Raw genomic sequence first — 23,881 nt, forward strand, 5'->3', positions numbered from 1 at the left:
CGAGCGAGCGTAGAATGTCCCTGTCTGCATGTGCGTGGAAAGCGTACGAGGCACGAGTCGTCTCCACGTGTTGTAGGTTGGCTGGGCGGCGCGTGCTGTCCGGGTGACGTGAGCATTCGTCCGGACGTCCGGGCACTATCAATCGCCTTAATAATCAGATGGAGGAATCGCCACCGAATGGATCACGTCTTAATTCTCTGCCCAAGCAGCATCGTGTCCTCAGTATAAACCTCTTCCTCTTGCTTTTTTTTTTTTTACCTTTTTATGTCTGAATTCTCGGCATAGTGTTAAGAGACTGTAGTGTACTCCATGTCACTATGACGTGCTCATGTCTGTGTTATCTATAACACTATGCAGTCCAATCAGTGTTTTTAGCCTGTAATTTTGTTTGCCGAATCCTATATTTGGATTGGTAGAACACTACAATATGCTTGCGGAATCCTATGCTTTGATCAGTAGAGCGCAGCATGACGTGCAACAGAGGGATAAGTCCGGGTATCCTTTGTCTTTGTTTGCGCCAGAGAACGTCAAGTGTGGGATGGGTGCAGGTGCAAACGACGGCAATGAAACGGATAGGCTGAACTAATTGATTGATTTTGTGTTGTGGTGTGGGGTGAAAACCAATTTCATTTAATTTCATTTGTGGCGAGTTGGGAATTGAACCCAATTAGCAGCAGGTACAGTCCGTACGAGCGCAAGGCCGACCGGCTCTCCTGATGTGCCCGTGCCCGTGCCGCTGCACGCCTAGCCGAGCGCCGTTCCCGTTCTGCCGCGAGCAGTGCCGGCCCTAGGGTACGGCACGAGGTGCGACGATGGAGGACCCAAGTGAAGTAGAAGCCTAAACTTAGGTATATAAGATATACAAACCACTAGGTCTTAAGTTCATTAGGTATTAGCAAACTAACGAGAAGAGAGACATAGAACTGGTCAGGCAGTCCAAAAAGACAACATCGACATTTCTTTTCAAGTTTTTTTTTCCCACGCCCTCGGGTAGAGAGGAGTCGAGGAGTCACGCTGCCCATAGCACACTCTGATCATGAGTTCGTGAGGTGCGCCTTATACACGCGGAGCTAGCGAGCCACGCCACCGCGAAGAGCTAGACTACCGGAGACACGGACACGACGCACGAGGACGGCGACCAGACAGGGCTCCACGACGACATCTTGATTGATCAGTTGTTTAGGGCTAAGGTATTTTTTTTCTTTTTATTTTTAATTCAAATTAATTATCTGTATAGTATTTCAGACTTGTAGTACTATGTATCCATATAGTCATATTTTTTTTTTCTAATTTAGATGTTAGAATTTTACAATGCTACCTAAGAAACATTTGTCATGGGTGAGAAAAGAAAACGAATATATTATTTTTTTAATCCATATTGTTCATCAATAATTATCATACATCTATAAATATATTGCTTAATCTACATTGTTCCTCGATAATTATCAAACATGTTAAATAAAAAATATATTATTAAATTTGTTTTTATTTTACAGATAAAATTAGCACCTATATATTATAAGATTTTATATACACCCAAGAGAAACCATTGCGATAAGATCCTGAGATGGTCTTTAAAATCCTAGAACCGGTACTGGCCGCCAGCAAGCCGGACACCACTGGCACTGGGCGACTGGCGGCACAAGAGACCGAGACACAAGGTGAGAGGCCGGCTGCGGGTGGATGAGCCGTCGTTGTCAGCTACTCATATCACGGTCATCATCATCAAGGACTCATATGGATAATTAGCCTGGTTGGCTGGTTTCGTATCATTCATGATTTATTTATATAAAAGAGAAGTACTACTGACTGATTTATATAAATAATATCTATATGAGGGGCAGCCAGCCCGCCCAGCCAGCCGCCCCAGCCGATCGGGCTGAATGGATATGGTCATATGGATGAGCAATAAGTGACCGACCAAACGACAATCGGCCTTTTCGCTAGTTAATTGTTAATTTCTAAATTGATAAGTTCAAACTAATACTGTTTATTATAAGGGAAAAATATTATGAGATAAAAATATTATACCATTTTGGCTAAAAGCGAACGAGCTAAATGACAGCGAAACTGCGAGTCCCACTAGTATTTACCAGGGCCAATACAGGTCACTACAGAGTGAGTACAGACAGAGCCACACCACACACTTGGGGCCGTCGGTCGGATGGATCCTATCCTATCCTATGGCACGCACTGCTAGCTCGACGAAACAGGAGGGTTAACTCAATAATAACCCCCCAAATGGAGGAGGAATCCAACCAAAAGGGAACGCGTTCACGTCATGTGCCAGATAGCGCCGCCGTGGGCGTAGGCGTAGGCGGACGACGAGGAGGAGGAGGAGAGGTGGTCGTCGTAGTCGCTCTCGGCGGGGAGGAGTCGGTCGCGGCAGAGCGGGCAGGTGGCGCGCGGGCGGACGAGCCAGGCGTCGAGGCAGGCGCGGTGGAAGATGTGGTGGCACCGCAGCTCGCGCACCTCCTCGCTGTCGCGGACCGCGGAGAGGCAGAAGGCGCAGTCCGGGTCCGCCGCCTGCTGACCCTTCCCGCGGCGGTACACCGCGACGGCGAGGCGGTCGTAGTACTCGGCCGGCAGCAGCGGCGGCTCGTCGTCGTCAGGGAACACGGACGGGCCGTCGATGCCCGGGCGCGCGACGCGGTAGCCGAGCATCGCGACGCGCGTGGGCCACCAGGCCTTCATCTCCCTCATGTGGCACGGCCTTGACGGGGTGCGGGTGTTCCACACCCTTTTCCACTGTCGGGTCGCTCCGCTGGCGGACAGGACATGGCCGATGTGGAAGTACAACGACTCGACGGACCCAGACCGTGCGTCGTCGGAGGAGCTGTTGAACGATGATGTCTAGAGTCGCCTAGACCGGGTGCTGTAGCTAAAGCCCAATGAGGACGTCAATGGAAAGCCCGAACCCCTCAACGCCGTGATGGTGTCTAAACTGGTATGCTCCCCTTCCTTTTACTTTGTGTTCTTTTCCCCTTTGCTCTCCTATTTTTTATTGAGTTGCCTGTTCCGTAGAGACTTGGAGTTTACAAGTCCTGGCCGCACCTTTCGAAGGGGCCTGAGGGTGCAGCTCGGTAGGCTGCCCGGAAGGAGGCGGCGGATGCCAAGAAGAAGAAGAAAGTTGAGGAGGCTCGGTGGAAGCATGAGAAGGAGAAGAAGATCACCCAGCGCATGAGGGATGGCGAAAATAGAAGCGATGTCGAGTCAGAGCTCGACTCGAAGGACCCCACAGAAGTGGGCGATGACATGATTTTCTTTGAGGAGGAGGAAAGCTAGGAGGTTGTTGCGACCTCGGTAGAGCATCGCGATCCTATGGCCACGCCCGCAAGTGGTAAGCAGGAGGTAGAGAGGCGCGGCGATGTTCTCGGGGCGAGGAAGCGTGCTGCGAGCGCGGACGATGTCGGCGAACGGGAGGCGAAGCGGACGCGGCCACCGCACCCATCGGTGGCATCGCCAGCCTCGTCCTCGCCCGCTGTGGATGTGGTGGGACAAGCCCAGCGGTCGAAGGAGCTGGCTAGCACCCGTGCGTTGTTGGGGTCGGCGCCAGCGTGCGACCCACAATAGGAGGATGCCCCACCAGCTGCTCCAGTCGGCGTGCCCTAAGCCGAAGGTTGTGGTTATCCACAGGCTGAGCAGGAGCCGGTTGGGTCGACTCCCTCAGTTGAAGTGAGGGGGCACGGGTCGTGGCCTAGGAGCGGTTCTTGCCCTGTGGGCTCATTGACGTCGGGTCGGAGCTTCAGAGTCGTACTGCTTCTATCCCGGTATGCCTTTCTTTGTTTCTTTTTTATCTGGATATTGCGTTTTTTAGAGTACAAATGACCTGTACTTTTTCAACAGCGGCCGGATGCTGATGCGGCTGAGCATCACCCCAACTCCCGTGTAGGAGGTTTGGAGGCCCACCTTGTAGAGCACCACGGCGAGCGACGAGGAGAATAGGGTGGTGGCGGCGGATCCTTCCCTTCTGGGGGTGGCGCCCCTTGGATCAGTCGCTAGTACGGCGGCAACGGTGGTGATGGTGTTGGAGGCAATCCCGATGGTGACGGTGGAGGCCACGTTAGAGGTGTCCCTTGTGGCGCCTCCTCCACCGGCTGCGGTGGAAGAGGAGAGGAAGACCGGGCTCCCTGCCTTGCCGGGAGGAGGGTCGCACGACTCACCCTCCCGGCCGGAGCTGAAGGTGCCAGGGGGAGATGTGGCTGTGCTGGAGCCAGAACATCTACCAGCGGCTCATGAAACTGAGGTGGTGGAGATCCCCTTTGATGATGAAGCAGATGACGAGGTGGAGCCACCGGTGCTATCGCGGGAGCTAGCGGCGGTCCGGTTGGAGGCTGGGCCCTCCAGCGGGCTGGAGGAGACCGACCTGGTGTGGCCCTACCTCGAGGACCCGACGAAGGTTTGGTTCATCCTTCAGGATATGCAGGAGTGTCGGCTCTAGGACATCCTTAGGGGGAGAGGGCTCGCCATGGAGTTCGATCTTGCCGAATTGTTCGTGAAGCTTGAGGAAGGCCTAGGAGCGGGTTAAGTCTATCTAGTGGGCGGTCAAGGTCGACCTGTGCCACGCCATGATGGTGAGTTTCCCATGTTCGTCCTTGATCCCTTCGTCTTTCATCGGTTGCCTCAGCATACTTGCTTTTCATTTTTTGCAGGGTTTGGAGGAGATGTCATGCGGTAAGTCTCGTTTTCTCTAGATGGAGCGCGCCTAGATTGAGGAGCTCGAGCACCAGCTAGAGTCCGCCCACCGTGAGTCTTAGGACCGGGCGGCGGAGGCGATCGAGATGCGGTCGGTGGAAGCGCTTGTGGTGGAGCGGGCGACTACCACCGAGTAGGGGCTTGAGGCGGCCAAGACCCACCAGGCAGAGTCCGAGGCGGCACTACGGAAGTCCCTAACAGACATCGAGGCGACACTCCGAGATTCCCTGGAGGCCATGGAGACAGAGCGGAACACCCTAGTGTCAGAGCGGAAGGCCCGGTCGGAGGCCGACCAGGAAGTGCTCGCGCTTTGCAGCCTGGTGGTGGGGACAGAGGAGGCAAATGCCCTGCTGTGCGAGAAGGTGGCTCGGCAGGAGAAGGGACCCTCCATCCTCGAGAACACTCGCCTCAGTACGTACCTTTTCTGTTTTTCAACGTGTTGGTTTCTTCCTTTAGCTTGCTTCTAAGCTTGTCGTCCTTCTTCTAGAGCTGGGTGGAAAGGTGGAGTCGTTGGAGTGGGACTTGGAGACGGCCAAGGCGACGTTTGGCCAAAATGCGGAGGCACTGGACAAGTCCCTTGAGGAGTGACATGCTCTTGAGGGGGAGCTTGACCAGATGCACAATGTTCCCTGGCTCATCATCTCAGAGGTCTTCGGGTCAGCGCCAAGTACCAGGACACCCGCCATCCAGCTGGCAGAGGTTCTAAATGAGGTTTGGGCCCTCATCACCGATGGGTTGTTCTACGGGTCATCGGGGGTGTTGACTTCGGTGGTGATGTACCACCCGAACCTGGACTTCATCACCATCTGCAGTGGGTATGCTGACGGCTAGAGCATGGAGGACATCCGAACACTCGGGGAGAGCTTACTACCACACGTAAAGTTGGTGGCCGAGCAAGTCTCCACGTAGTGGGTGATGGATGCTCGCCATGCGGACAAGGCCGAAAGCGTGCGTCAAGAGGACATCGCCAAGCCTGTTGATGGCATGGAGCCTAGGTCGGAAGTGGACGTCGCCCCGCCTCCAACCGAGCCAAATGTTGCCTAGTCGGAGGATGAGCAGCCCCTTCCCTCGCCAGTCGAGCCGGTAGTCGATGCTGCCGAGGAGCCACAGTAGAAGTTTTTAGATTAGAGATACTTTAGTAGATGTAAAAGACAATGTCATGGGGGAGCCCCCTGTGTAAAGAGTTTTTGTGTATTCATGAATACAATAACCTTGTTTTGTGATGGAACTATTTCATTTAGGGAAGCTTGTCCCATCCGTTCTTTATTTTCACCTTAGCATAGCTTTGTTTTTTATTCTCTTCTTTTTTGCATCTGCCCGTTCGCACCATAGGCTGCAACCTTAAGAGCCTAAGCATGGCCCATGAGGCTTAGTCACTCGTAACCATAGGTAGAGGCGGGGTGCGATCGATCAGAATATTTAAAGCAAAGTTACATAAGGTAATTAAAGGAATGGATTGCCCTTTTGTTCAGGGGAAAATGTATTTTATCATATGATAGTAAAAAGAGGGGTGGCATTGCACCCCCATGGAGCCCCCGAGTGACCCAGACCGAAAGTGTTTGGGTCAGGGCGCTTTATAGGAGCAAATGTTAAGTAAAAAATGATAAGACCAAATTTTAGGGGAAGAAACGTCGTAGCTGTTCGCTGTTCAAGTCTTGGTGAGAACGTTGCCGTTGTCATCCTTCAGTCGGTAGGCATCTGGTCGGATCACCTCAACCTTCAGTCGTCTGGATCCTTGCCCGCTATGCCCCCTTTCTTGGCCGTTGCCTTCCTTCGGCGCGCCGGCCAGTCGCAGAAGGCGCTTGAGGAGCTACAGTCCTTGTAGAGGTGTTTGACGGGGTAGGCGTGGTTGGTGCATAGGGTCTCCATGAGCTTGTTGAAGTGGTTCGGAAGGCCCTGCTGGGGTTGCTTGTACGTGTGATCAGCCATGGTGACCAACACGGAGTTGGCCGGTCGACGACGATCTTTTTTGTTCTTTTTGCCCCTCTGCATGGAGGGGCCCTCATCCTAATCCTCATGCTTGGCCTTGCCTTTGCCTCGGCCTCTGTTGAAGCATTACGAGAGCGACGCTCTCTGGATGCGTCGGGCAAAGGCCCGTGGTCCTAGGCCATCCAGGCTAGGACTCTGGTTGTCCGGCCGATGAACATGCCTGGCGTGTGTTTCACCACTCCTCACGATGGTCTGATCGGGGTCCATGTCGCCTGCCATCAATGCCACTCGATGGATGCCATCATCATGCCGGGACCGGCACCAGTTGGTGATGACGCTGCGAGCATCTTGGTTCAGCCCGAGCCGCTCATGTACAGGCGGTCGGTGCGGAGTGGTCGCTAGGTCAGGCCAGGGCGCAGATGCGGCCTCCTGTGTCATGCTCGGTGGCTGTAGTGATGAGCGGGTGGAGCGATTCATCTGGTGCATCCCCACTCCCCTGGTAGGGAGAGAGGCCACGAGTCGGTGTCGTGATGCGGAGCTCTCCGCCTGTTGAACGGTGTCGGTTTCCACCAGTGCCTGGAGGTTCCGGTGGATCGCCTGTTCCTAGGTGTCGTTCGGCTCAGGAAGGCCATACAAAAGCATTGCCGCAGCGGCGATGTTCTGGTCAGCCCGAGCGAACTATGGGAGATTGTTCCCTCCATCTATGATGTTGCGCTGGGCCTGGCGGGTGCGACCCCGGGCGCCACTCGTCAGGTTATGTGCACGGGACGCCGTGTCATGCACCGAGCACGACGGCGCAAGTGGCGGCTGGTTCTGCCGCCGTTGTTGTAGCTCCTCGCCGTGATCTCGTGTGAGCGCGAGGGTCCCCGCATGAGGGTTCAGAGGGGTGTAAGTCTACAAGGACTTCGCTACCACTGGTGGCTATCCTAGAGCATCCGCCATAGTGCACTCTCGGGATGGACGGTGGCTAGGTGCCACGTCGCCGATGCTGGAGTCGTCACTCTCAACATCATCATCCATGAGGTCGAGGAAACAGGTGGGAGCATAGCTCACCAAACCATTATTTCGAACATGAGAGGGGGCGGCGACAGCATCCTTTGGAGCCCCCGGGCGTATGCATCCATGGGGGATGTGAGGCCATAGGGGAACTGGTCACATGGCGGTTGCGGTAGGGACAACAGGGTCCCTCCAGATAATCGGCGGAGGATAGTAAATATCGAGTAAATAATAGTATGTGCGTTACTCACGGCGGGGTTTGAGCAGAGCGTTTGCTCGGAATAAAGCGCAGGCGCCTCATCATTGAAGTCATTGGGTGTCCCAGAGCCGATGGAGGGTGCCCCTCCGACGGGCGGCGGGATGGTTGCCTCCTCATGGAGGTGTAGTACGCCGAGCCAATCGGCGACAAAGTCCAGGCTTCTAAAGATAAAGGCCTAGGATGGCTCGAAGACGGGTGGAATCCACATCCCAATAGGTGGGAGTGCAGGAAACTCTAGTGAGCCAAAGCGAGTCATATCGCTTGAGCCCGCCATGGCGAATGTGGTGGAAAAGTGGGCCATCCGATGATCAAAAAGTGTTGAACGTACAGTGTCTTCCCACGGACGGTGCCAACCATTGGTGCAGAAAGTGACCAACACGTAAATATTTGTAGTTTTGCTGTACGTTGTGATCGGATGTGGCCTAGCACTCAATGACATAGGATTTATACTGGTTCAAGCAACGTGCCCTATGCCTAGTTTGAGTCGGTCGATGACTTTATTCCTGAGCCTAGGTGCTCGGAGTTTGCTGTGGGGTTATAAACAAAAAGGAGAATGATGGGGGTACAAGAGGTCCGGTCGGACTCTGATCAGAGGGGCCAAGAGTGATGGAAGCTCCGCTGTGTGCTATGTGTTCGAGTGTGTGCTCGAGGTTTGAACATGGTGGTTCTATTATTGTGTACTAGTGAACTTGGTCGATCTCTATCTACCGAGAGGGAGCTCTTCCCCTTTTATAGATGAAGGGGATGGCTTTACAAGTGAGAGGGAAAGAATACGTATGCTGCTAAGTCTAGCTGCCCACGTCGGCAGGTACAAGATGATGGTGGGCGCCTACAATACTGTTTAGCGTCAGATGCACGTGGGAGGTTGCGTCGTCTTCTTCATGTATGACAGACGTCGGTGCTTGCCACACTATTTTACCATGTTCGCTCAGTACGGTAAATGCCGGCGCCCACAATACTGTTGATGCCTCAGAGGCACGTGGGGGAGCCTTACCGTATTTGTCTGGTATGGGAGTTGATGACGCCCACAACACTGTAGGGGAAAATATTGGCGCCTACAACACTGCTTGGATTCTGTCATGCTAGGGAGGTCGCAGGGTACTGTCCTGTAGGTGTAAAGGGTACAGTCCTTGGTTTTACGGTTTGACTTGTGCGCCCTGCCTTACTTTCTCCATCTGTTTTTTGGTCCTTACCGAGCGAGCGTCCCCGGTCGGTTGGTCCCAGTCGGCTATGATTGCGCCAGTCAGAGAGGAGCTATAAGCAGGGGTTCGATGCATTCCCGGTCGGAGAAGCAGGTCAGAGTCGAGAGTGGTGTTTGGCCAGGCCTTTCGGCCAGAGGCGGCCGTCCAAAGGCGGGCCAGAGTTGGAGGCGAGGCCTTCCGGTCGGAGAGGCGGGCCGAAGTTGAAGGCGGGCGTCGTTCCTCCTCGGCCAGGCTTTCTAGTTAGAGACTTGGATAGCCCTTTCGACCTATCATTTTAGGTTTTTGGGCTAACCCAGAAGTTGCACGTCATTTGCAACGTTGTCTGCTTGGGTCGAGCCTTTATTGGGAAGCCAGTCCATGAGGGACCCCAGGTTTACGAACCCGACAGGAGCCCCCGAGCCTCCGGGCGATTCGGGTAGAATCGTCTGGAAGATTTCTATCTTGACGGCGGGTGCGCGCGAGCGCACCCGCGGGTGTAGCCCCCGAGCCCCTAGACGATTCGGATAGAATCGTCTAGGGGTTTTTTCGTGTTGCCAGCCGGGGAAGTTTTGTTTCGTCAGTGGGTGCGTGCGAGCGTACCCACGGGTGTAGCCCCCGAGCCCCCGGGCGATTCGGGAAGAATCACCTAGGGGGCGGTTTGTCAGTGGGCGTATGTGCGTGCATTTTAGTCAAGATAGAGTCATCAACCAAGGTGTCGTGCGCAGTCGCTACGGTTTTTTAGGGATCGGGCAAGACGGAGCTCGCGGATCCTGGCGTTGGGCGTAGCTGAGTGATCGGTCGAGGCGGACTCATGGACCCATCGTGTGCAACAGAGGCAGTTAGTTTAGGGATCAGGCAAGACGGAGCTCGCAGATCCTAGCGTCGGTGTAACCCACGCAGCCAAGGCAGTTAGTTTAGGGATCGAGTGAGACAAAGCTCGTGGATCCTAGCGTCGGTGCAGCCCGCGCAGCCGAGGCAGTTAGTTTAGGGATCGAGTGAGATGGAGCTCGTGGATCCTAGCATTGGTGCAGCCCGTGTAGCCAAGGTAGTTAGTTTATGGATTGAGCAAGATGGAGCTCGCGGATCCTGGCGTCGGTGCAGCCCACGTAGCTGAGGCAGTTAATTTAGGGATCGGGTGAGACAGAGCTCGCAGATCCTGGCGTTGGTGCAGCCCGCGCAGCCAAGGTAGTTAGTTTAGGGATCATGAGCCCTGAGACCTATTTGGGCTTGATAGGGGTCGGTTTAAGTTTTGTGCGTTACCCCATCCTCAGTTTCTCACAACCGGAGAGGCTGAGCTAACGTCGCTTGCCTTGATGGCTCAGGCTCGAGTGATGCGCTCGGTGAGCTCGCTAACGGGTATGATCGAGTGAAATCTGGGTCCGTCATTTGTGACGGGGTTGGCATAGTCCTCTTGTGGTATTTTACTACTCCTTAACCTACAACCCGACAGATGCCTGGATCATTCCGGAGATCGACCCAGGTGGCCCGCTGGCCTCCCCTTCGATAGAGATTCTGTGAGTTTGGCAAAGGTTTAGGATCGAACGATAAGGTTGAGATGACCCTGTCTGCTTTGGGGCAGGCTAGGCTAGGGCCGCTCGGAGCTCATCTACATTTCTCCCTCAGCTCTATTTGACGTAAGGCGGCCTCGAGCCCTTTGTGGGTCGGCCTTCGAACCCCGGTCGGTTGTTGCTCATTGAATGAGGCAACTACACTTCGTGACGCAACACAGAGCATTGTGATGCATTTAACCGCATATGCGATGCCTTAGCCTCCGAGCCTCGGGTGATTTGGGTAGAATCGTCCGGGGGGCGTGGGTGTATGAGTGAATGTGTGCATGGATGTATGAATGATTATATAAAGAAATAGTAGGGGTTTAGTAATGTTACCTTGATGACTCGAGTGATGGGGTTTGAAGAGCTCCAATCGGAAGTGTCCAACTAGGATCCATGCTCGTCGTTCGTGACGGAGTCGGCATGGCCTGCATGGGGAGTCCCTCTGCTCCTTACCTATCTCTCGGTGTTTGCCTAAGTCATCTGATCGACTCAGGAAGCCCGCTGATCTCTCCTACCAGAGATCCCATTGCTTGGGCGTTTCCAAGTCCCGCTTGGGAAGGCAGAGGGCCGCCTACGCGTACTGGTGCCTTGTTTCTCATGCCTGGCGTGCAGTAGTGGTGAGCCATACGCAGGCCACGTCTCGTCTAACTAGGCATCGTTCTATTGGGTAGGGTGTGTCCTATCGGCCAGGGTGCGTCCCATTGTATCCCATCCTCATTGAATGGGGGAAGGAAGAGGGTTTTTGCCCCCCATCGTTTTGCCTTTCCCTGATCACCACACCTTTCCCAACTGTTATGCCTCTTTCTTTAATTAGGGGAAGGGAGAGGGTTGTCGCCCCATTCCTTCCCTCATTCCTCATCTGTCGCCTCTTCTCTTTCTTCCTTCTCGCCAAGAGCGTCTGAGTGCCACGGTGGTTCCTAGGAGAAAAAGGAGAGAGCGAGGGAGAGGAAAAAACTCACAGATCCATCCAAAAACCCAGAGTGAAATGTCGAGCTGGAGGTCATCCATCGTGAGGGAGTTGGTGCTGGTTTCCTTCGCTGAGAAGGGGTTCCTGCCGCCGAAGGAGGTGGCGCACTAGAGGGCTCTCGGGAGGGAGGATTTCCCTCAACCTTGGCCTAGCGAGGTGGTTTCCTTCCTCTCTTTCCACAAGCATGGGCTAGGATACCCCACGCACTGGTTCCTGCGTGGGCTCCTCAATGAGTGGGGTTTGGAGCTACAACACCTCAATCCGACAGGGGTGCTACATATCGCCAGCTTTGTCACGGTGTGTGGGGCCTTCCTCGGGATGGAACTGCATGCGGATTTCTTCTGGTGGATGTTCTCCTAGAGAGCTTTGTTGGTGGGGAGTCCGCCTGAGATCGCACCAGTGGGAGGCTTTGCGCTGCAAAAGAAACTGGGCATGGTGGGCTCGTACCCCTTGTATATCCCCTACGATTCCAATCAGGGGTGGCATGGGGAATGGTTCTACATCAGGAACCCAGCGGAGGCGCTGTTCCCCCCTTTTACTGGTAGGAGGCAAGGGAAGCTGGACAGCTGGTCGTGGGGCCCCGCTAGTTGACAGAAGAAGAAGATGGAGATCATCGAGGTGAAGCTCTAGAAGCTCATGTGGCACGGCCTTGACGGGGTGCGGGTGTTCCACACCCTTTTCCGCTGTCGGGTCGCTCCGCTGGCGGACAGGACATGGCCGATGTGGAAGTACAACAACTCGACGGACCCAGACCGTGCGTCGCCGGAGGAGCTGTTGAACAATGATGTCTAGAGTCACCTAGACCAGGTGCTGTAGCTAAAGCCCAATGAGGACGTCAATGGAAAGCCCAAACCCCTCAACGCCGTGATGGTGTCTAAACTGGTATGCTCCCCTCCCTTTTACTTTGTGTTCTTTTCCCATTTGCTCTCCTATTTTTTTTATTGAGTTGCCTATTCCGTAGAGACTTGGAGTTTACAAGTCCTGGCCGCACCTTTCGAAGGGGCCTGAGGGTGCAGCTCGGTAGGCTACCCGGAAGGAGGCGGCGGATGCCAAGAAGAAGAAGAAAGTTGAGGAGGCTCGGTGGAAGCATGAGAAGGAGAAGAAGATCACCCAGCGCATGAGGACTGGCGAAAATAGAAGCGATGTCGAGTCAGAGCTCGACTCGAAGGACCCCACAGAAGTGGGCGATGACATGATTTTCTTTGAGGAGGAGGAAAGCTAGGAGGTTGTTGCGACCTCGGTAGTGCATCGCGATCCTATGGCCATGCCCGCAAGTGGTAAGTAGGAGGTAGGGAGGCGTGGCGATGTTCTTGGGGCGAGGAAGCGTGCTGCGAGCGCGGACGATGTCGGCGAATGGGAGGCGAAGCGGACGCGGCCACCGCGCCCATCGGTGGCATCGCCAGCCTCGTCCTCGCCCGCTGTGGATGTGGTGGGACAAGCCCAGCGGTCGAAGGAGCTGGCTAGCACCCGTGCGTTGTTGGGGTCGGCGCCAGCGTGCGACCCACAATAGGAGGATGCCCCACCAGCTGCTCCAGTCGGCGTGCCCTAAGCCGAAGGTTGTGGTTATCCACAGGCTGAGCAGGAGCCGGTTGGGTCGACTCCCTCGGTTGAAGTGAGGGGGCATGGGTCGTGGCCTAGGAGCGGTTCTTGCCCTGTGGGCTCATTGACATCGGGTCGGAGCTTTAGAGTCGTACTACTTATATCCCGGTATGCCTTTCTTTGTTTCTTTTTGATCTGGCTATTGCGTTTTTTTGGAGTACAAATGACCTATACTTTTTCAACAGCGGCCGGATGCTGATGCGGCTGAGCATCACCCCAACTCCCGTGTAGGAGGTTTGGAGGCCCACCTTGTAGAGCACCACGGCGAGCGACGGGGAGAATAGGGTGGTGGCGGCAGATCCTTCCCTTCTGGGGGTGGCGCCCCTTGGATCAGTCGCTAGTACGGCGGCAATGGTGGTGATGGTGTTGGCGGCAATCCCGATGGTGACGGTGGAGGCCACATTAGAGGTGTCCCTTGTGGCGCCTCCTCCACCGGCTATGGTGGAAGAGGAGAGGAAGATCGGGCTCCCTGCCTTACCGGGAGGAGGGTCGCACGACTCACCCTCCCGGCCGGAGCTGAAGGTGCCAGGGGGAGATGTGGCTGTGCTGGAGCCAGAACATCTACTAGCTGCTCGTGAAACTGAGGTGGTGGAGATCCCCTTTGATGATGAAGCAGATGACGAGGTGGAGCCACCGGTGCTATCGCGGGAGCTAGCGGCGGTCCGGTTGGAGGCTGGGCCCTCCAGCAGGCTGGAGGAGACCGACCTGGTGTGGCCCTACCTCGAGGACCCAATGAAGGTTTGGTTCATCCTTCAGGATATGCAGGAGTGTCGGCTCTAGGACATCCTTAGGGGGAGAGGGCTCACCATGGAGTTTGATCTTGCCGAATTGTTCGTGAAGCTTGAGGAAGGCCTAGGAGCGGGTTAAGTCTGTCTAGTGGGTGGTCAAGGTCGACCTGCGCCATGCCATGATGGTGAGTTTCCCATGTTCGTCCTTGATCCCTTCGTCTTTCATCGGTTGCCTCAGCATACTTGCTTTTCATTTTTTGCAGGGTTTGGAGGAGATGTCATGCAGTAAGTCTTGTTTTCTCTAGATGGAGCGCGCCTAGATTGAGGAGCTCGAGCACCAGCTAGAGTCCGCCCACTGTGAGTCTTAGGACCGGGCGGCGGAGGTGATCGAGACGCGGTCGGCGGAAGCGCTTGTGGTGGAGTGGGCGACTACCACCGAGTAGGGGCTTGAGGCGGCCAAGACCCACCAGGCAGAGTCCGAGGCGGCACTATGGAAGTCCCTGACAAACATCGAGGCGACACTCCAAGATTCCCTGGAGGCCATGGAGACAGAGCGGAACACCCTAGTGTCAGAGCAGAAGGCCCGGTCGGAGGCCGACCAGGAAGTGCTCGCGCTTTGCAGCCTGGTGGTGGGGACAGAGGAGGCAAATGCCCTGCTGTGCGAGAAGGTGGCTCGGCAGGAGAAGGGACTCTCCATCCTCGAGAACACTCGCCTCGGTACGTACCTTTTCTGTTTTTCAACGTGTTGGTTTCTTCCTTTAGCTTGCTACTAAGCTTGTCGTCCTTCTTCTAGAGCTGGGTGGAAAGGTGGAGTCGTTGGAGTGGGACTTGGAGACGGCCAAGGCGACGTTTGGCCAAAATGCGGAGGCACTGGCCAAGTACCTTGAGGAGTGACATGCTCTTGAGGGGGAGCTTGACCACATGCGTAATGTTCCCTGGCTCATCATCTCAGAGGTCTTCGGGTCAGCGCCAAGTACCAGGACACCCGCCATCCAGTTGGCAGAGGTTCTAAATGAGGTTTGGGCCCTCATCACCGATGGGTTGTTCTACGGGTCATCGGGGGTGTTGACTTCGGTGGTGATGTACCACCCGAACCTGGACTTCATCACCATCTACAGTGGGTATGCTGACGGCTGGAGCACGGAGGACATCCGAACACTCGAGGAGAGCTTACTACCACACGTAAAGTTGGTGGCCGAGCAAGTCTCCACGTAGTGGGTGATGGATGCTCGCCATGCGGACAAGGCCGAAAGCGTGCGTCAAGAGGACATCGCCAAGCCTGTTGATGGCATGGAGCCTAGGTCGGAAGTGGACGTCGCCCCGCCTCCAACCGAGCCAAATGTTGCCCAGTCGGAGGATGAGCAGCCCCTTCCCTCGCCAGTCGAGCCGGTAGTCGATGCTGCCGAGGAGCCACAGTAGAAGTTTTTAGATTAGAGATACTTTAGTAGATGTAAAAGACAATGTCATGGGGGAGCCCCCTATGTAAAGAGTTTTTGTGTATTCATGAATACAATAACCTTGTTTTGTGATGGAACTATTTCATTTAGGGAAGCTTGTCCCATCCGTTCTTTATTTTCACCTTAGCATAGCTTTGTTTTTTATTCTCTTCTTTTTTGCATCTGCCCGTTCGCACCGTAGGCTGCAACCTTAAGAGCCTAAGCATGGCCCGTGAGGCTTAGTCGCTCGTAACCATAGGTAGAGGCGGGGTGCGATCGATCAGAATATTTAAAGCAAAGTTACATAAGGTAATTAAAGGAATGGATTGCCCTTTTGTTCAGGGGAAAATGTATTTTATCATATGATAGTAAAAAGAGGGGTGGCATTGCACCCCCATGGAGCCCCCGAGTGACCCAGACCGAAAGTGTTTGGGTCAGGGCGCTTTATAGGAGCAAATGTTAAGTAAAAATGATAAGACCAAATTTTAGGGGAAGAAACGTCGTAGCTGTTCGCTGTTCAAGTCTTGGTGAGAACATTGCCGTTGTCGTCCTTCAGTTGGTAGGCATCTGGTCGGATCACCTCAACCTTCAGTCGTCTGGATCCTTGCCCGCTATGCCCCCTTTCTTGGCCGTTGCCTTCCTTCGGCGCGCCGGAGTGGTCGCTAGGTCAGGCCAGGGCGCAGATGCGGCCTCCTGTGTCATGCTCGGTGGCTATAGTGATGAGCGGGTGGAGCGATTCATCTGGTGCGTCCCCACTCCCCTGGTAGGGAGAGAGGCCACGAGTCGGTGTCGTGATGCGGAGCTCTCCGCCTGTTGAACGATGTCGGTTTCCACCAGTGCCTGGAGGTTCTGGTGGATCGCCTGTTCCTAGGTGTCGTTCGGCTCAGGAAGGCCACGCAAAAGCATTGCCGCAGCGGCGATGTTCTGGTCAGCCCGAGCGAACTATGGGAGATCGTTCCCTCCATCTATGATGTTGCGCTGGGCCTGGCGGGTGCGACCCCAGGCGCCACTCGTCGGGTTATGTGCATGGGACACCGTGTCATGCACCGAGCACGATGGCGCAAGTGGCGGCTGGTTCTGCCGCCGTTGTTGTAGCTCCTCGTCGTGATCTCGTGTGAGCGCGAGGGTCCCCGCACGAGGGTTCAGAGGGGTGTAAGTCTACAAGGACTTCGCTACCACTGGTGGCTATCCTAGAGCATCCGCCATAGTGCACTCTCGGGATGGACGGTGGCTAGGTGCCACGTCGCCGATGCTGGAGCCGTCACTCTCAACATCATCATCCATGAGGTCGAGGAAACAGGTGGGAGCATAGCTCGCCAAACCATTATTTCGAACATGAGAGGGGGCGGCGACAGCATCCTTCGGAGCCCCCAGGCGTATGCATCCATGGGGGATGTGAGGCCGTAGGGGAACTGGTCGCATGGCGGTCGCGGTAGGGACAACGGGGTCCCTCCAGATAATCGGCGAAGGATAGTAAATAGCGAGTAAATAATAGTATGTGCGTTACTCACGGCATGGTTTGAGTAGAGCATTTGCTCGGAATGAAGCGCAGGCGCCTCATCATTGAAGTCATTGGGTGTCCCAGAGCCGATGGAGGGTGCCCCTCCGACGGGCGGCGGGATGGTTGCCTCCTCATGGAGGTGTAGTACGCCGAGCCAGTCGGCGACAAAGTCCAGGCTTCTAAAGATAAAGGCCTAGGATGGCTCGAAGACGGGTGGAATCCACATCCCAACAGGTGGGAGTGCAGGAAACTCTAGTGAGCCGAAGCGAGTCATATCGCTTAAGCCCGCCATGGCGAATGTGGTGGAAAAGTGGGCCATCCGATGATCAAAAAGTGTTGAACGTACAGTGTCTTCCCCACGGACGGCGCCAACCGTTGGTGCAGAAAGTGACCAACACGTAAATATTTGTAGTTTTGCTGTACGTTGTGATCGGAGGTGGCCTAGCACTCAATGACATAGGATTTATACTGGTTCAAACAACGTGCCCTACGCCTAGTTTGAGTCGGTCAATGACTTTATTCCTGAGCCCAGGTGCTCGGAGTTTGTTGTGGGGTTATAAACAGAAAGGAGAAAGATGGAGGTACAAGAGGTCCGGTCGGACTCTGATCAGAGGGGCCGAGAGTGACGGGAGCTCCACTGTGTGCTATGTGTTTGAGCGTGTGCTTGAGGTTTGAAGCTGGTGGTTCTATTGTTGTGTACTAGTGAACTTGGTCGATCTCTATCTACTGAGAGGGAGCTCATCCCCTTTTATAGATGAAGAGGATGGCCTTATAAGTCTAGCTGCCCACGCCGGCGGGTACAAGATGATGGCGGGCGCCCACAATACTGTTTAGCGTCAGATGCACGTGGGAGGTTGCGCCGTCTTCTTCAGGTATGACAGACGTCGATGCTTGCCACACTATTTTACCATGTTCGCCCGGTATGGTAAATGCCGGCGCCCACAATACTGTTGATGCCTTAGAGGCACGTGGGGGAGCCTTACCGTATTTGTCTGGTATGGGAGTTGATGGCGAGCACAAGGTAGGGGAAATATCAGCGCCTTCAACACTGCTTCGGTTCTATCATGCTAGGGAGGTCGCAGGGTACTATCCTGCAGGTGTACAGGGTACGGTCCTTGGTATCCCAGTTGGCTCTGATTGCGCTAGTCGGAGAGGAGCTATAAGCAGGGGTTCGGCGCATTCTCGATTAGAGAAGTGGGTCGAAGTCGGGAGTGGTGTTTAGCCAGGCCTTCCGGCAGGAGGCGGGCTGGAGTTGGAGGTGAGGCCTTCCGGTCACAGAGGCGGGCTGGAGTCGGAGGCGGGCGCCGTTCCTCCTTGGCCAGGCTTTCCAATCGGAGACTTGGATCGCCCTTCCGGCCTATCGTTTTAGGTTTTTGAGCAGACCCAGAAGTTGCGCGTCGTTTGCAACATTGTTTGCTTGGGCCGAGCCTTTGTTGGAAAGCCGGTCCATGAGGGACCCCGGGTTTATGAACCCAACACCAATAACATTTTTCCTAAAAATATTATCTAACTATTGGTAATATATTTACAATAATTTGGAACTTATTTAATTTTGTTGCTATTGTTTTATTGCTTGTGGATTGGTTTATTAGAAGCATGAACAAATATGATTCGGATGACTCCAAATAGATCACCAATGAATAAATGATTTTTTAGAGAAGAAATGGTATTAGTTTCACATTTTTTAATAAATAAATAAGTTATGCATTTTTAGAGATTAAAACAAGTTTTTATTATTTTTTATAATAGAAAACCACCTTTGAAACTAGCTAGAGGACCAAATTTGTCCGAATTCGATAATTGGATGGTGTCCGGTATTTGGTTTCATAGTTGAGGTTGAAAATCGAACTTTAGTGCAAGTGGAAGGTTGAAAATGCACTTTATTGCTGTTTACTTGTGTTAACATGTTCTTGGATAAAGTTGGTAGAGGCATGTTATATAATTTGATGGGTTTATATGTTTCCATACCCCTTATCGCTGTTTACTTGTGTTAACTTTCTTGTTGAATAAAAGATCCTGTCCTTGTAGATCTGTACTATGAAGGCTTAATAATCCAGAAATATTATGGGTAGGGCATCTGTTTCGTTCGAAGGTGCGTTGGTGGGCCTCGACACCCGCCTAAATAGCCTAACACTGCCATCCGCACGAACGCATCCATCTCGCGTTGCTCAAAATAAAAAAATCTCAGTCACTTTCCTCTCAACCGTTGCGCCCCCATCCATTCTCGAACCCACTCTCAAATTGTCGGCCTTGCCCGCACCGCCATAGCATGCTCCACCACGACCGCGCTACCGGCGGCCGAAACACGGCGGCGTGCTGCACTACGCCCGAGCATCGTCGCTTGCCTTCCTATCTCCCCACCGTCCCTCACCACTCTCGTCTAGTTCTTCGAGCCGACGCAGCATGGTCCACGGCGACTGCTTGTAACACCCCTGGTGTTTAGCATCACTCAAACTTATGGTTTGTAATAACTAAATAAATGGTTTGTAAGATTTCTGGTATTTATTCCGATGTAATATAGTTGTATATTTGTATAAACTATTGTAATGTTGCACCGTCTTCCGTGATGAATCCTGCTCGGAAAGATAAAGTGCGTGATTTGGGATTCCCCGAGGACACCCGACAGACTACCGGAGTTGTTTGGCTCCCATGTGCAACAGCCAGAAGTTTGTAAGACAATGGCACTCGCACGTGCGCCATATAATTTGGGCGGTTCTGCCACATTGCTCCGGTGTGGCGTTCTTCACCACGCCCAGCCGCTTGTCTGCCGCCATCCTCCCTCTCCACTGCACCCGAGCATCGCTTGCTGGCTACCGCAGTTCCTCACCAAGTAGACCGTGGCCGCCGCCGCCATGTTTTTAAGTTTTTTCAGAGAAGTATGTTTTCAAGTGTTTCATCTGGAGATTGTCTATGTTGCAATAGCTATATACACATGTTGCAAGTATATGTTTCAGTTGTTTCTGATGTATGTTTCAAGTGTTCTATCTGGATGTTGCAGAAGTATATCTCGATGTTGTATAACATGCATGTTGCAAGCGTATGTTTTAAGTGTTTCAGGTGTTTCATACGTATGTTTGAATTGTTTTATCTGTATGTTATAAAAGTAGATCTGGATGTTGCATGCGTTTGCAATGGCTGTCACGTGTTTTCGGGTGTTTTGCAACTATTTCAGAAATATATTGCAAGTGTTTCAACTATTTCGGACATATGTTGCAAGTGTTTCATCTAGATGTAAAAAATTAGATCTGGTGTTGAACATGTTGTATGGGACCACATGCCGCATCGGCCTGCCGCATTTGCTGGAGCGCTGCCGAGCGAGCGTAGAATGTCCCTGTCTGCATGTGCGTGGAAAGCGTACGAGGCACGAGTCGTCTCCACGTGTTGTAGGTTGGCTGGGCGGCGCGTGCTGTCCGGGTGACGTGAGCATTCGTCCGGACGTCCGGGCACTATCAATCGCCTTAATAATCAGATGGAGGAATCGCCACCGAATGGATCACGTCTTAATTCTCTGCCCAAGCAGCATCGTGTCCTCAGTATAAACCTCTTCCTCTTGCTTTTTTTTTTTTTACCTTTTTATGTCTGAATTCTCGGCATAGTGTTAAGAGACTGTAGTGTACTCCATGTCACTATGACGTGCTCATGTCTGTGTTATCTATAACACTATGCAGTCCAATCAGTGTTTTTAGCCTGTAATTTTGTTTGCCGAATCCTATATTTGGATTGGTAGAACACTACAATATGCTTGCGGAATCCTATGCTTTGATCAGTAGAGCGCAGCATGACGTGCAACAGAGGGATAAGTCCGGGTATCCTTTGTCTTTGTTTGCGCCAGAGAACGTCAAGTGTGGGATGGGTGCAGGTGCAAACGACGGCAATGAAACGGATAGGCTGAACTAATTGATTGATTTTGTGTTGTGGTGTGGGGTGAAAACCAATTTCATTTAATTTCATTTGTGGCGAGTTGGGAATTGAACCCAATTAGCAGCAGGTACAGTCCGTACGAGCGCAAGGCCGACCGGCTCTCCTGATGTGCCCGTGCCGCTGCACGCCTAGCCGAGCGCCGTTCCCGTTCTGCCGCGAGCAGTGCCGGCCCTAGGGTACGGCACGAGGTGCGACGATGGAGGACCCAAGTGAAGTAGAAGCCTAAACTTAGGTATATAAGATATACAAACCACTAGGTCTTAAGTTCATTAGGTATTAGCAAACTAACGAGAAGAGAGACATAGAACTGGTTAGACAGTCCAAAAAGACAACATCGACATTTCTTTTCAAGTTTTTTTTTCCCACGCCCTCGGGTAGAGAGGAGTCGAGGAGTCACGCTGCCCACAGCACACTCTGATCATGAGTTCGTGAGGTGCGCCTTATACACGCGGAGCTAGCGAGCCACGCTACCGCGAAGAGCTAGACTACCGGAGACACGGACACGACGCACGAGGACGGCGATCAGACAGGGCTCCACGACGACATCTTGATTGATCAGTTGTTTAGGCCTAAGGTATTTTTTTTCTTTTTATTTTTAATTCAAATTAATTATCTGTATAGTATTTCAGACTTGTAGTACTTAGTATCCATATAGTCATATTTTTTTTTCTAATTTAGATGTTAGAATTTTACAATGCTACCTAAGAAACATTTGTCATAGGTGAGAAAAGAAAACGAATATATTATTTTTTTAATTCACATTGTTCATCAATAATTATCATACATCTACAAATATATTGCTTAATCTACATTGTTCCTCGATAATTATCAAACATGTTAAATAAAAAATATATTATTAAATTTGTTTTTATTTTACAGATAAAATTAGCACCTATATATTATAAGATTTTATACACACCCAAGAGAAACCATTGCGATAAGATCCTGAGATGGTCTTTAAAATCCTAGAACCGGTACTGGCCGCCAGCAAGCCGGACACCACTGGCACTGGGCGACTGGCGGCACAAGAGACCGAGACACAAGGTGAGAGGCCGGCTGCGGGTGGATGAGCCGTCGTTGTCAGCTACTCATATCACGGTCATCATCATCAAGGACTCATATGGATAATTAGCCTGGTTGGCTGGTTTCGTATCATTCATGATTCATTTATTATATAAAAGAGAAGTACTATTTATATAAATAATATCTATACGAGGGGCAGCCAGCCCGCCCAGCCAGCCGCCCCAGCCGATCGGGCTGAATGGATATGGTCATATGGATGAGCAATAAGTGACCGACCAAACGACAATCGGCCTTTTCGCTAGTTAATTGTTAATTCCTAAATTGATAAGTTCAAACTAATACTGTTTATTATAAGAGAAAAATATTATAAGAGAAAAATATTATATCATTTTGACTAAAAGCGAACGAGCTAAATGACAGCGAAACTGCGAGTCCCACTAGTATTTACCAGGGCCAATACAGGTCACTACAGAGTGAGTACAGACAGAGCCACACCACACACTTGGGGCCGTCGGTCGGATGGATCCTATCCTATCCTATGGCACGCACTGCTAGCTCGACGAAACAGGAGGGTTAACGCAATAATAACCCCCCAAATGGAGGAGGAATCGAACCAAAAGGGAACGCGTTCACGTCATGTGCCAGATAGCGCCGCCGTGGGCGTAGGCGTAGGCGGACGACGACGAGGAGGAGGAGAGGTGGTCGTCGTAGTCGCTCTCGGCGGGGAGGAGTCGGTCGCGGCAGAGCGGGCAGGTGGCGCGCGGGCGGACGAGCCAGGCGTCGAGGCAGGCGCGGTGGAAGATGTGGTGGCACCGCAGCTCGCGCACCTCCTCGCCGTCGCGGACCGCGGAGAGGCAGAAGGCGCAGTCCGGGTCCGCCGCCTGCTGACCCTTCCCGCGGCGGTACACCGCGACGGCGAGGCGGTCGCAGTACTCGGCCGGCAGCAGCGGCGGCTCGTCGTCGTCAGGGAACACGGACGGGCCGTCGATGCCCGGGCGCGCGACGCGGTAGCCGAGCATCGCGGCGCGCGTGGGCCACCAGGCCTTCATCTCCCCGCGGAGCGCCAGCGACGCCACGCGGAGGCCCGCCTCGCCGACCACCAGCAGGAGGAGCGCGCACGGCAGGGAGATGGCCGCGTACAGCACGGACGATGATAGCGCGCCGCTGACCTCCATCTCCATGACGATCGCTGATCACCTCCAATAGTCCTGTCTGTCTGTCTGTCTTTGGCTGCTGGGAAGGAAGGCAGTGCGGGCCGTGCAGGCGGCGCAACCGCCAGCGAGCGACGAGGCGTGGGCGTCTTTGGGTTTGGGGCGGCGCTCTGCTTCTTCTCGCGGGCGGGTCGTCGGCGGTGAGGGAACGGATGCAGGCAGTGGACGCTCGCGCCGGCTGTTTTATAAGGGGAGAGACGAGAGACGGCGTCTCGGTGCAGTGCTCGGCGCCGGATGCGGATAAGAGCAAAAGGCTGGGTCAGCTGTCAGCTGTCAGCCGCGGAAGAGGTACCCCACGTCACACAAGTCTTGGACAAGGGAGCGGACGCAGTCTATCGTCCGGCTGAGTCGCTGAGACGATAGACTGCAGCGTGACGTTGTGTCTGGGCCAAGACATGGCTGCGCATGCATCGGCCACACCTTTCCGCTCAAGCGCGCGCGGCGCGCCAAGGCCTCCCTCCCCTCTCACCATATCCGCCCCCGATCGATTCATGAAAGTCAATCTCCAGATCGCCACCTCCCAAAGATCGCCGCCGGCGCTGCTGCTAGATTACGTCGGCTGCTGCGCCATCGCCTCTGAAGATTCCCGCCGTCCCCGTCCGGACGCCGCCGCAACTGCAGCCTGTCCTGCAGCCACTACGGCTCCGTCGGTGGGCGCTGCGTGCTCATGCCCTTGCATTTCCCCTGGGCGAGCACCAAGGACCATGGTACTCCTAGAAAGACTATAATTTTTATTTTCGATGAATCAACTGATCTAAACTTTAATCAAAATTGTAGTACAGGAAACTACTAACATTTATAATACAAAATTGATATCGTTAAGTTAATTATAGAATATATTTATCGCTGACACTATTTAATATAAATTTAGTTAAACTTGAG

At 53.4% G+C, this 23,881-nt stretch overlaps 2 protein-coding genes across 2 annotated transcripts; both read right to left on the bottom strand.

The window, feature by feature from the left end:
* Window positions 1–2,059: 2,059 nt before the first annotated feature.
* Window positions 2,060–2,703, bottom strand: LOC136454490 (uncharacterized). The gene has a single exon (XM_066454898.1). It carries the CDS (start codon window positions 2,701–2,703, stop codon window positions 2,275–2,277), a length of 429 nt encoding a protein of 142 aa, XP_066310995.1. The 3' UTR covers window positions 2,060–2,274.
* Window positions 2,704–22,202: 19,499 nt separating this feature from the next.
* On the bottom strand, window positions 22,203–23,582 carry LOC136451913 (uncharacterized). The gene has a single exon (XM_066452594.1). It carries the CDS (start codon window positions 22,967–22,969, stop codon window positions 22,418–22,420), a length of 552 nt encoding a protein of 183 aa, XP_066308691.1. The 5' UTR covers window positions 22,970–23,582; the 3' UTR covers window positions 22,203–22,417.
* Between the last annotated feature and the right edge of the window lie 299 nt (window positions 23,583–23,881).

The sequence above is a fragment of the Miscanthus floridulus genome, chromosome 5 (assembly GCF_019320115.1).
Source record: "Miscanthus floridulus cultivar M001 chromosome 5, ASM1932011v1, whole genome shotgun sequence".
NCBI classification, from domain to species: Eukaryota; Viridiplantae; Streptophyta; class Magnoliopsida; order Poales; family Poaceae; genus Miscanthus; species Miscanthus floridulus.